This window comes from Podarcis gaigeae (genome assembly GCF_964106915.1).
Source record: "Podarcis gaigeae genome assembly, chromosome: 12".
NCBI lineage: Eukaryota > Metazoa > Chordata > Lepidosauria > Squamata > Lacertidae > Podarcis > Podarcis gaigeae.
This window is the reverse complement of record NC_139688.1, coordinates 55116693-55129947: the sequence shown is the minus strand read 5'-3', so window position 1 is coordinate 55129947 and position 13255 is coordinate 55116693. Positions and strand designations below refer to the sequence as shown.

Genomic DNA, 13255 nt, shown 5'->3' with positions numbered 1-13255 from the left:
GTTAATGGAACAGAGTGTGTTTCTAGTCTCTGACTTAAGAATGGATGCCATCTGGATCAGTAACAGCCAACAATTTGTATTCGACATATGGACACTAAACCTTGGCGCGCTAAAGCATTTTAGTCCGGCTTCTGCTGAGCAAAGGTGAAGCCACCAAAGCTGTGGGCTCTGCAGAAGGTGTACCACGGGAATGTGAAAATGGAGCAATATGGGGTTGGGGTGCAGAGAATGCAAGTACAGATAGGAACAGGGAAATGAAGGATCATTGGTCATTATGTTAATAAGCCCAAGACCTCATTAACTAGGATTCTCATTCACTCAGGATGATTAGCATGGTGAGGTGCAAAATTTACTCTGGAGCAGAGATACAATTCACAGGTGACTTGCCATGGACAGACACCCAGGTAATTGCATAAAATGGCTACAAAGCCAGTACAGTGGTACCTCAGGTTACAGACGCTTCAGGTTACAGATGCTGCAGGTTACAGACTCTGCTAACCCAGAAATATTATCTCGGTTAAAAATTTTGCTTCAGGATGAGAACAGAAATCATGCTCCGGCGGCGCGGTGGCAGCAGGAGGCCCCATTAGCTAAAGCGGTACCTCAGGTTAAGAACAGTTTCAGGTTAAGAACAGACCTCCGGAACGAAGTAAGTTCTTAACCAGAGGTACCACTATAGCAGTCTCTGTACTGTGACCTCTGCTCGCCTTAACTTGGTGTGCAGGTTTTCTCATCACCGAAACATACCAGACTCTGTAAGCTCTGTAAGAGGTCGTTTTCCAAACTCTGATTATCACTTGATTGGCTGCCATAGCACTACGGCCATTTTGATCAGGGTTTCCATTTGGGCAGAGAGCCTCTGCAGATACGTTGTAGGGGCAAGAGGAGCTGTGTGGCTTCATCAGTGGCGCAAGACACAAGTCCCCACAGCCCCCCTCTACCCATGCTTCCCTCTTCAGAGGGTAATGACTGCAGAAGGCTTCTCATTTTATGGGTGACATATTGTGCCGATGTATCAACTGCTGTTCGGAGTGCAGGCTTAGCTACACCCTGGATCCTGCTCTAACCTTTTAATGTTGGGAGTGGCAGAACAGCAATGCCTGTGTGCCTTGGTTCCTCTCTGTTTTCTAGCCCCCAAGCCACTGACCCACAAGGGCCAAAAGACAGAAAGAAAGGGGAGGGTATTGCAGTCAATACCGAGCAACGTGGACGGTTGGTCTGAATCTGTATAAGGGAACAAGAGCGTAGGGTGGAACTAGCTGTTAATCCTAGCATGGAAGATACCTGAAATAATGCGGTGAAATCACAGGTGGGCAGGGAGCAGTTAGCACTTACACTGTTCCCCTGGAACGTATAGCTTCTTGCCCCAAGTGAGCAAACAGGTGGCACAGCTGTATTAAAATGAATTTAGCTTTCAGAAACATTTTTCCACCTAATTAAGCTGCTGTACTATTCCAAGCTCTGACTGTCACAGACATTCCTGGGAATGGGAATTTATAGTTAAATTAAACAGCCTTGTGTTTTTCCACCTATCTCCCTACTGCCAAAACCGAAGGGGAGAGGAAACCTTGCAGAGATGTATCTTTGGTCTCCCTCCTCCTCCGCACTTTGGTTCTTCCTCCCTTACAGGAGTCATGCCGAATGACTACAATCTGAAATCACAGTGGAAATCTAATTAGGGGTGGGGAAAAATACCTTTCATCTAATAAAGTCCTCACATGTTGCAGCATATCACTCACAAGCCAGTTCCCATACTATCGCATGACTAGATAGGTATCTGAAAACAGACATCCGCCCTACTTCTCCGATAAGAGATTTGCTGCCGCAATCTTCTTCTCTTTTTTAAGGGGTTGGGTGGGGAGGACACTCCAGAGCACAGGCAGCAAACTTCTGCAAGAATTCTTCGTGATGGCTGCACAGCTCATGTTCAGTTTGCACAGGTATGACCCTTATTCAAAGGCAAATAAGCAGGTGAGACAGATGAGGAGGAGTAAAGAAAAAGGGAATGAAGAAGGCTTGGAGGAAGAGGGCTGAACTGCTCTTCAGTTTGCTGAGAGATTTCTTTCCACTAACCCACACCTAGTCCTAGTCCTCTGGGTAGGAACGGAAGGGGTGGGGAAGGAAACACTGACAAACTGGCAGCCTATTAATTGTATTTTAATCAATGTGCAACTTCTGTTTGATGAGGTTAAGGAGGCGCTGGAGAAGAGAAACAGCCAACTGCACCCCAAGGCAAAGGCAAGCATGCACAGCCAATCTGACTTCAGCTATGCCGAACGTGATGAATGATTAATTGAAGCCATCGGGGCCCAGATCCTGCAGGTTGCACAACATGTCTGTGCCATGTGCAAAGCCGCCAATTAAAAAAGGGTTATAGGGTGCTTCTTCTTTAGCTTGTGCCAGCTATCACCCAGGGATAACCCTCCTAAAGGCACTTAAGTCAAGCCAATTCGAATAATATGAAACAAATCAGATTTCAAGAAATCTCAGACCACTGTAGAATATGGAATATAAAACTAGCTGCCTTGTATTGACTTAGTCCATCTACTCCCATCAACATGAGTTCACCAAGGTCTTTTGCCATGGAACTACTTCCTCAGTTCTTTTCACTGGGGGTTTTCAGATCCTGAACCTGCAAGGCACTGAGTTAAGCACACTCAATGACTGAAAGTGTGCATCACTTCTAGACCCACTGCTTCCCAGTAAAATTTTAGTGCACAGCATGTTCGTCTAAGTTTAAGATCGTCATACATGGGACATATTACAACCGAGTCTGAGCTTGGTCAGTTATTACTTTAACAGTGCAATCCTATCTGCATCTACTCAAAAGTAAGTGTTGTTGAGTTCAACAAGAGGTTGTTCCCTGGTAAGGAATAGGACTGAAATCTACATCCTGTTTGTGCTTGTCGTTTTCTTGACTTTAAAGGCGTTTCACCACCCAAGCAATTATACACACTTTTTGCACTTTCTGTATTTGTAAATGAAATTTTAAATGTACGTTTGATATAAGTAAGGATCTCAACTGTGGTGTATAACCAGGCGACCTGTCCTCAATCACTTGGAGAGGTATTTCACACACCACCTCAACTAATGTGCACAGCAGACTTAAAACAACTTGCCAACAAAAGGAATTTAGCCCTACCAAATTTGAATCTAGGTTTTGTAACAAATTCACTCACAGTTTCACTCATAAGGAAGAGAAAAACTGTTTTCATGTTATAAGACATGAATACATTCCTCCCTGTAGTGCTACACAGTATCTCTCTTTTGGGTTTCATATGTGCATAATTTTGTACACACATCATGCACAGCTATGCCAGTTCTTTCTGCTGGATGGTTCCAATTTTTTTAATGGCGCCTGACCACTTGGAAGCATGCCAGTTTGTATAGCAACACACACTCCTGGAGAACTGAATCTTCCCTAATACAGAGGCTTGTGTAGAACCAAATCTCAAATTAGCAAGTACTATATGAGGGTTGGTCAACTATTAAGTTGGTTCTGCTTTCTAGAAAGCAAATAATCAAATTATTATGATTATTTATTCCAGTATATTCTGTATTTTTAAAAAAACAAACAAATGTTTTACCATCATAAGCAACTATTGACATGTATGGGACTTGACAAACTTTTGTTGTTGTGCACAATTCCATGGAGCACCAACTGACTGATGGGGTGGGGGGGCAGGAAGAAGAGAGGAAAGGAGACGTGCCAACTGGCAAATATTCAAATACCATTTATGCCAGGAAAAGCCAAGCCTGAATTCCTAAACCAACCAATAATTTGAACCACCTAATTCAGTTCTTTATCTACCAAGCGATGTCTGCTCTAAACAGAAAACTCAAATTATGCCACAAATGTTCAAGTAATGCTTTTGCTACCAGAATCAGAGTTCCACTTCATTTAATATAACGCTGTTATATTATCATGTGCATTGATACAAAGTTAAAAACTTACAACACAAGCACACGTGACGCATTTGTTCCCTTCAGGCTGAAATTCCTCACCTTCACGGTAATGTCTACCTTCAAATGTACAACCTGGGTGGAAAAAAAGAGAAAATAAGTTTGGCTCATATCTGCATAAGATCTCTCTTGCAGTTGAGCTGCAATATAAATGCAATGTGTGAAAAGTACTACAGTAGTAGCCCAAACTGTTTGCAAATAGTAGGTTCGGATAAAATCATTATCTAAAATAACAGGAGCACGTATGGGAATTCCTCTTAATTGCCTCTTCATTTCCAAGCCTTTAGGGCACACCACATTATCATTTTAAATCTTATCTTCATAACCACAAAGGTCGAGGAACTTAATTAAAATGCATTAAGTTCATAGTAATGTGTTGTACATCTTAGGAATTCGGATTTTAACAAACATGAAAAGAAAAATTGAACTCTGTAATCCTAACTGAGTACCACAATTATGTATTGATTATATCATGCGGAAACCAAACAGCCATCATGAACACTGAAGAAGAAATCAATGTGATACCCTAGAGATGAGGAAGTGAGGTAGAGGTTGTTCATGGACAAGATTTTTTTTTTTATTAATGCCTGCTTTGCTTCTGCTTTGCACATAAACTAATGTTTTAACAGCAACAAGGATGGGGGAAAGTGTGGTGCCAGGAAAGGGGCAAACACAGAGATAGCCAGTGCCAGCTCCATGTTTAGTGGGGGGCTTGGGAACAATGTTCTGAGTGGACCCTTCCTTCCATGAATGGGCTTCCCTCCTCATTGCCAGTGTCAGCTGTCTATTCACTTCTGCTCTTCGTATGAGTGCAACCCATAAAACCACCCTCAAGGCAAGAGGAGGAGGGTATGAATTGGCAGCTATGGAGGGGAGGCCTCACTGAGAACATCAATTATGGCACAACTGCATTGGCGAACAGTGAGGTTTCCGGGCTCAGTTCAAAGTGCTAGTTCTGACCCACAGAGTCTTATGCAGCTCAGGACCACAACACCTCAAGGACCGCCTCTCTCCACGTGAACTGACCTGGACCCTGCAATCACCATCCAAGGCCCTTCCCCACGTGACCCCTGCATGAGAGGTCCAGAGGATGGCTCCAAATTTGTGGAATGCTCTCCCCAAGGAAGTTTACCAGGCACCATCTTTATCCATATTTAAGCACGAGGCAAAATGTTTCCTTTTTTTCCTGAGGTTTTTGGCCCTTTGGAGGGTTTTCAAGCATTTGTGATCTCTTTTCAGTGAGGCAGGATCTGTAGACGTATCTTTTATTTGTACAGATGTGAGGAGAGGGGTAGGTTTTGATTCTGTTTATTGCAGTTGGTTTAGTTTTTCTATAGTCATAAAACAGCAACTGCATAAATTAGCAGCAGTCCACCGCAGTGAGCCAACCACAGGGTTGTGGGCTGTGGCAGACGCCCAACAATGCCAACCCTCGGAGCTAACTGAGGCCCTGGAAGGCTTCTCACAGGCAGTCAGAGACTACAGCCCTTAGCTAGATGGACCAGGGCTCTGGATTCTGAGCCTCGTATTCCACCTTAAAACCTGACCCACAGAACGCAACGCACTGTCTCTTTGAAATCTTACCTGGACATGTGGGGCAGCACATTCCTGGCTGCTTCGAAGGGTTTTTGCAATGAACAATGCAGTGAATCTCAGATTCTGTTATCACTCCTTCCTGTCAAGAGCACAACAAACCAACAATTATTTACAATCCAAAAATTAAAGTAAAGCACAGAGTACACATGGAAGGGAGGTACAGAAATAAATAACATATTATATAAGCAATCTGCACAATGGACATAGTGATAAAAAATTAATAGAATGATCAGAATCTTAAGGCATTTTTTAACATACAGAATTTAAATCAGATTTTGTACTTCACATCTCAGTAATGTAGCTGCACTTAAAAATTACTTTCCTATATGACAACATTCATACATACTCATAAATAGACAAGAGGTGCTCTTTAACATCACTAAAGTGCACAGTGGCCTAGTCAACCTGAGGTGACATTTTGTCACATCAATTTATGCTGGAATTTTTGCATTTTCAAAAAAATAGCACTGTTGTTTGATGACAAAGGGGTAGACCTATGATCGAGATGGAAGGCATTCAATGATGTGTTTTTGTTTTTATTTACAAAGTTCATTAAATGTGGACCACTGGGCAAGGACTGGAATCGGGATGAGTTGCAGATCACATCTGATATTCAGAGTGTGCTCAGGGAAACCTTGCAAAAAAACAGATGCTGTGGTTGTCATTGTCTCTCTGTACAATGGTCCAAACTGAGATTAATCCAAAAGTAAAATAGTACTTGAGTCTGCCTAACTCCACTTGCTAGATTCAACTATGAAGTAGGGAACCAAGAAACCTTCTTGAGAGGAAAAAACGATGCCTCTCTTCTCAAAAGCCTTTAAGACACAGGAAACGTTAAAATAACGCTTTGATTGCAACAGACCTGATAAAGACATTCCTCCCACCCTACTTCCTTGGAGGAAAGGGGCTTATGAAAAGAGATAAAAGGTTCTCCTCCTGTGGAATGGAAGCCTCTTATCTCTGATGCTTCTGCTGATAGGGGTCTAGTAAATGATCGCTTCCTGCACTCCTTACTCCAGAAGTCAAAATCCTGGTAAATAAAATGACAGGAATGACAGGATCTCTGTGCAGAGGTTGCTCTTTTCTGATGGATCTATCTGCATTCCTAAGCACAGAGAAAGAGAGCTACTTTTTAAAAACAAATTCCAAATCTGAGTGCTTTAAATGGAAGCAGAATGACCCATTTCTGCATTTGGACCCTGAAAATGACAAGTATACTCAGGCAAGAACTACACACCCCAAGAGCAACCTTGCATTTCATGTAAACCACAAGTGTGCATTTAATTCCTCCCTCTCCCCATAGAATGCCTGGGACAACTTATTCATATCCCGATGTCACGGTGTTGCGGGTTTTCTTGTCCACAAGTGGCAGCCTATGATTACATGGGGAGACAGGGAAAGGCCCAACTCAGTGTGATCAGGATATGGGCATGTTACCACAGGCATGGCAGACAGGGGATGAAATGCACAGTTGTCTTTTGTGGCCACGGCCACACATCTCATGTGACATGAGCTCCTGACCTCAAGATCTAGCCCCCTTTTTAAAAAAAGGTTTCAAAATGGATATTTGATATCTTGTTCTCCAATATAAAAATTCTCAGAGTGGCTCCCAGTATGAAATCAAATCAACAACTGAGTTAAACACATTTTTTTAACCAAACAAAAGAGCAGGAACATGGCCAGAAAAAGGCAGAGTTTAAAATTAAAGAAATAAAAGGCCTGGGATAATAAAAAGGATGAGGGCTCAACCCTTCTTCAATTGACGAAACAGGAGATTCAGTGCTTGTCCCTGGTGAAAGGGAGCCCAAGGAAGCACCACGGAAAAGGCATATCCCCAGTCGCCATTTTCCGATAGCAGTGGAACTTAATGCATGGGCAGGCTCACATGAAAGAATGCAGTCCCTGAGTCCAAACCTGCTCCTGTAATGAAAGCAGGATGCTGCCTGAGCACGGATAGCCACACAACTCATTCACACACATTCTCTATCCAGAAGCAGTCACAGCTGGCACACTAGCCTTAGCTGGAGAAGCATGCTTCGTGCCACAATGGCACTTGGACCTCCAAAGAGAAGACCAGTTCCAAGAAGACACGTCTCCCTCCAGACTGCAAAACTGATCCTTTAGGGTAAATGCAACCCCACCTAGAACAGGCTGAACAACCCACCATCCAGGACAGACACGCAACCCCACCCTCTGCCTTGTCCAGACTGAGCTGCAGTTTGTTGGGCTCCGATACGCACTTTGGATCCTACCTAAATCTAATGAAGCCTAGGAGCCTGGCATGCATTTCACTGTTCTGTATCCACCAAATGTACATTCAAACAAAGGCCAAGTACTAAAGATATACTGTTTGGCTTCTGCTACACACGACATAGACGGAATTTGGGACAAGTAACATTTATACATACCATGTTACAATTTGGGGGTAGAGAAGCCTAAGGCTAGTTTCATATTTAATATAAACATTTCAGACTTTCAGAACCCCACTCCTTTAACATCTTGAATCCATTGCTCTGTCTAAAAGTGCTTTCACAGAAGGCCCTGAATCTTTCCTTGGGGAGATCTTCATTTTCTTGCTATTTTCATAGGCAAATGTCTGAGCAATCGACTATATACAGCAATGCCCATATACCAATGGTGCCTTCCATTCTTTACTTACCTCCAGAGTCTTCATTTAATTCCCAACCCATGATAATTTCACATTATGAATCAACACAATCTTTCCCTTTCTTGAGACTTAGATTTTTTAAATTGAGATTTAAAAAACAAAATCCTTGAGTTCTATTCCTTACCTGACACTGATTCATGATACATGGTTTGTCTGAGACCTGCCATGACTGTGAGCTGTTATATGATTTTCCTTCAAAACTGCAACCTAGAAGGAAAATGAAAAATTAAATGAGTAGAGCAGTTCTTTTTATTTTACTAATCCACACCCATCCACTAAAAACCACCACATTCCTTCTAATTTGTCCAATTTCTACAGTTCTGGAGGTATAGCATTCCACAGAAATTCTGTTATCGGAGGCACAATTTGCATTCTACAAAAATGTTACCACTTACAAAATAAAGCAAGTTTCTCATCGTCATGGTTCAGAAAATACAACTGAAAACATGCAGGCTGGCTGATATCTAACCCTAACACAAAGACAGAGAAAATGAAAGAGGTGTGAGCCAATGGTGGTTTGGATGAGCTATAGTAATTACCTCTTTTTAGGTATTAGATAATGAGGAGACTAAAGGGGGAAGTGGAGTAGTATTTTTGTAACATGCCATTACTAAAATAAAAGGCATTGCCCATGAAAACAGCAAGAACATTCTTGTGCATTTTTCCAAGCCTCATATTCTATCTCTCAGTCGTGTTCTCTGTTCGAGAGAGTTGCAATCGCAGAGAAGTACTGTCTTAAACCGCTTAATGCAGAACTCTTCAGAAAACCGCCTGAATGGTAAATGTCTTCCACTTTGGCAAGTTTATTCAGCCAGGTAGAATTCCACCTGCTACATGACTGAGCACAGAGCATATTTGGCACGGAAAGTAGCAATTACTGAATTCCTCACATTCAGAGATATCTGCGAAGGCCTTGCTTTCCATCCTGCTCATTACACCATAATCAAGCATTAAGACCATTCATACTATTTATCTTCCAGATGGAGAAGAAACCTTCTGGATTAAATCAAAGGGGAGGAGGGACCACGGGCTTCATTCCAACGTACTCCTAAAGCTCAGCACAGAAGGCCAAACCACTTTCATTTCAAGTGCACTTTGTCAATTTGTACCGGCTATGCGTTTACTTCTAACCTTCAGACTACTGCATTGTACTTTATTAAGGAAAAAGAAGAAGCATGAAGTTCAAACATTTCTTTTGTTTTTAGTGAGACAGTAAATTCACATTAATTCGTTTCATTTATTTTATTTATGATACGTGTGTAAAGGGTAAAGGGACCCCTGACCATTAGGTCCAGTCATGGCCGACTCTGGGGTTGCGGCGCTCATCTCGCTTTATTGGCTGAGGGAGCAGGCGTACAGCTTGTGGTCAGCATGACTAAGCCGCTTCTGACGAACCAGAGCAGCGCACGGAAATGCCGTTTACCTCCGCGCCGGAGCAGTACCTATTTATCTACTTGCACTTTGACGTGCTTTCGAACTGCTAGGTTGGCAGGAGCAGGGACCGAGCAACGGGAGCTCACCCCGTCAGGGGGATTCGAACTGCCGACCTTCTGATCGGCAAGTCCTAGGCTCTGTGGTTTAACCCACAGTGCCACCCACATCCCTATGATATGTGTGTATGCCACCTCAATACATAAAGTTCTCTGAACAGCTTACACTTGGGCATTTTAAAAAACACCATTGATTCTTTAAAAAAAAAAATCAGATTCCATAGGGAGAAACATTTTCCTGCCTCGTATTGCCACCTCCTTTCATCATTAAAAAAAGGAGAGTCCAGCAACTTCTGAGGAAGTCCATTCAACAATCCTTACTATCAGAAAGTAAAGGCCAGGGCTCCTATATAAGCGTCTTCCAAAGGCAACTATTATTACATTTTAGCACAGATGTCTCTAAATAATGATACTGAAGAAACAGTGAAACACGACCATGTAGTGTGGAATCTGCCATGTTTCTAATATTGCAATATAAATTAATGAGACTTGCCCACTTTGGCCTATGAAACACATTGATGCACCAGGTTGCTACATAAGCTGCTCACTCTCTCCCTAAAGACTTCATTCAAAACAGTCGTTTCAAAACTAAGAATTCGCCAGGCATTTTTGCTTATTTTAAGTTAGCAGGAATTTTATAAGCAGGTCGTTTCCTATACTCCCAAGAGGGAAAAATTATGGTAACATACTGTATATTGGCCCCATAATCCCCTTTTCCTACAGTGGATTTTTCTAATTCTTTTTCTTTTACTCCTTTTTTAAAGTTTCTCTTGGCATGAAAAATAAACATCAGGAGGGAGAAAAACATTCAAGGACATGTTATATTTAATTCTTGATAAATTGTTCCTCAGAGGAAAGTCCAGACAAACTAGTGCAGAAATATAAAAACAGCCCAACAATGCCCCTTTAAAAAAAGCATCTGTATTTCATAAACATTAATATGTAGACCATGTTAAAAGAGCTGCAAATTCTATACACGGAGGATAGTACAGCGATACCTCAGGTTATAGACGCTACAGGTTACAGACTCCACTAACCCAGAAATAGTACCTCGGGTTAAGAACCCGGATGAGGACAGAAATCGGGCTCCGGCGGCGCGGCGGCAGCGGGAGGTCCCATTAGCTAAAGTGGTACCTCAGGTTAAGAACAGTTTCAGGTTAAGAACAGACCTCCAGAACAAATTAAGTTCTTAACCCGAGGTACCACTGTAAATGCATTGTTGCATATTTTTGTAACATATTAAAATAAAAGGCACTGCGTGGCTAAGCCCAAAATATTCTTAAATTATTTTACTGATGCAAAACTTGAAATAACCTAACATTAATAGGACTAGCACAGACATAACCCTTAACAGACCGCAAGGAGACTACCCCCAACCTCCCACCGTACTGTTTAACATGGTTCATCATAATGTCCGCATTGATATTAACTAAGATTCCCACATAAACCAACCAGAATTTGAAGCTGGTTACAAATTGCAGGGTAGCAGTCCTCTGTGGCCAGCACTGGAAAATCATGGTTAAGGACGGATCATGAAGAAATCTTTACATTTCAGCATTGGTCAAGAGGAAGCTGCACACATTAAGGCTGCGGTGTGTGTTGCAGTCCAGCAATATCTGGAGGACCAGAGATCTCCCATCCCTGACTTGTGCAAAAGCGCAGGATAGAAGTGTGTGTGTATGTGTGTTTCTATACTCAGCCAAACTGGGAGCGCAGGAGCACTGCAATATTTGCACTACGTGAACAAAAACTGGACTCCCTAGACATTTGCTTTGTGAGTTAAGTCTGTGAGTGAATGCCTCACCATTCAAGGACTGCTTACTAGTCAACCGCATCATGCTGAAGCAGCCTTAAAGTTCCATGCCGGACGAAAACTTTAGTGAAAGGGGAAGTAGATACTGCTGTGCTGCTTCCTCTATAAAAAAGCAAACTTCTGATTTTGTTTATATTTTTTTAAGGAACAACATGATTTATTAACTTGTAAAGAAAAAAGCAACTGTGCTCAAGGAATAATCTTTCAATTTGGCTTCTCTGATTATCTCAGCTAGCAATCTACTACTATTCTCAGTTAGTTCTCAAAGCTGGGAGATGGGGGTGCGGAGAATTGGGGTGCAAGGTGCTTTAAAAGCCCCCCTCCATCTTTTAGATGGAGTTGGCATATGTTGAGGTTGCATGTCTTAATACGCTATCCCTCCCATGGCACATGGAATTGGTACTCAAGCATGCTCATTGGAGGGGGGGGAAATGGGTATATTTCTTTTTTTTTTTTAAATAATAAATTTTTATTAATTTTTTTCCCATAAAATCTCCAATCATACAAATTTCCACATCACATATTTTGACTTATTGAACTTCCCTCAACTCCTCTGACAATCATCCATAGTTAAATTTCTATCTTCACATTCCTTAATTATAGTATCACCTTTAAATAATTTTTTTCTGTCCTCATTTACATTCTTGCAATATTCCTTATTTTTTCACAAAGCTTCTTTAAAACACACTAGCGTTGTATGTTCCTCACATACAGTTTTCAAATATTCTCTGAATTTCCCCCAGTCCTCTAGAAACTTATGGTCTCTTTGAAGTCTAATTTTTCCTGTTAATTTGTCCAGTTCTGCATAGTCTGTTAGTTTTGTTCTCCATTCTTCCAAAGGCGGTAGTTCTTCTTGTTTCCATTTTGGGTATATTTCAACTGTGCATGCATTGAATGGATAGTAAATCACCACCAGCAGCAAAAAAACAACAACAATATATGTGCATGACAGAAATAGAGAACTAGTGACATTTGAAAAGAAGGAGGAGTACACGGCTATGCAGAACTGTGGAAAGTTACCCAAACTTCTTATAGACGAGATACACCTTGTTATGTACTGAAGTTCTCACCCTGGGCCAGCAGGGGGATACTGTAGATAGTTATGCAAATAAGGGATCGAAAGTGACGTTCAGTGATTGGATAGTTTTAGAAAGTTGATACAGTTACGTGGTACTGGAGCTCTATATAAGCAGGCAGACTGAACCCTTCAGTTCAGTTCTGTCCTGGCCTGTGAATAAACAAGAGCTGTTTGAAGAATCGCTGTGTCGTCTGATATGTTCACCCACGACTTAACACACCTCTTTCTGAATTAAAGTTAAATGCCAGCTTCTCTTACAGCAGTTAACTATTAAAAGAGGAAGATTCACCTGCCCTTACCAGAACCCACCTCCTGCATTGCCACATGACCTGCTCATACTGCTCACTTGCTCTCACTAAAGCAGTGACTGAATACTGGTGTAAGCCACACCCGCAGGACAATATGTGTATGCATAAAGTATTTTTGGGTATGTTCACATTCTTCTTCTTTTATTCTTTGGCGATCACTTGTAGCTGAGTAAGATGGTCTTCCATGAACACGGTCTTAACAATGAGTCCGTGACTGTGGAGGACAATTCTGGATCCACACGTCCTTCCATAGTTGGGGACATAGGTTTCCGGGCGGGAGTTGTTCACATTACAGCTTATACAGCATCCAGTGTGTTCCCACTGCTAATTTTTGGCATT

General features: G+C 41.9%; 1 protein-coding gene across 1 annotated transcript in view; it reads right to left on the bottom strand.

Moving 5' to 3' along the window:
* Positions 1-13255, bottom strand: part of BMPER (BMP binding endothelial regulator) — a 169748-nt gene that overhangs the window by 117455 nt on the left and 39038 nt on the right. Inside the window, exons 4-6 of the mRNA XM_083706332.1 lie at positions 8352-8434; positions 5548-5638; positions 3956-4038 (exon numbers count right to left, since the gene is read on the bottom strand). Of these exons, the coding sequence (XP_083562458.1) occupies positions 3956-4038; positions 5548-5638; positions 8352-8434 (257 nt within the window). The remainder of the gene's footprint in view (positions 1-3955; positions 4039-5547; positions 5639-8351; positions 8435-13255) is intronic.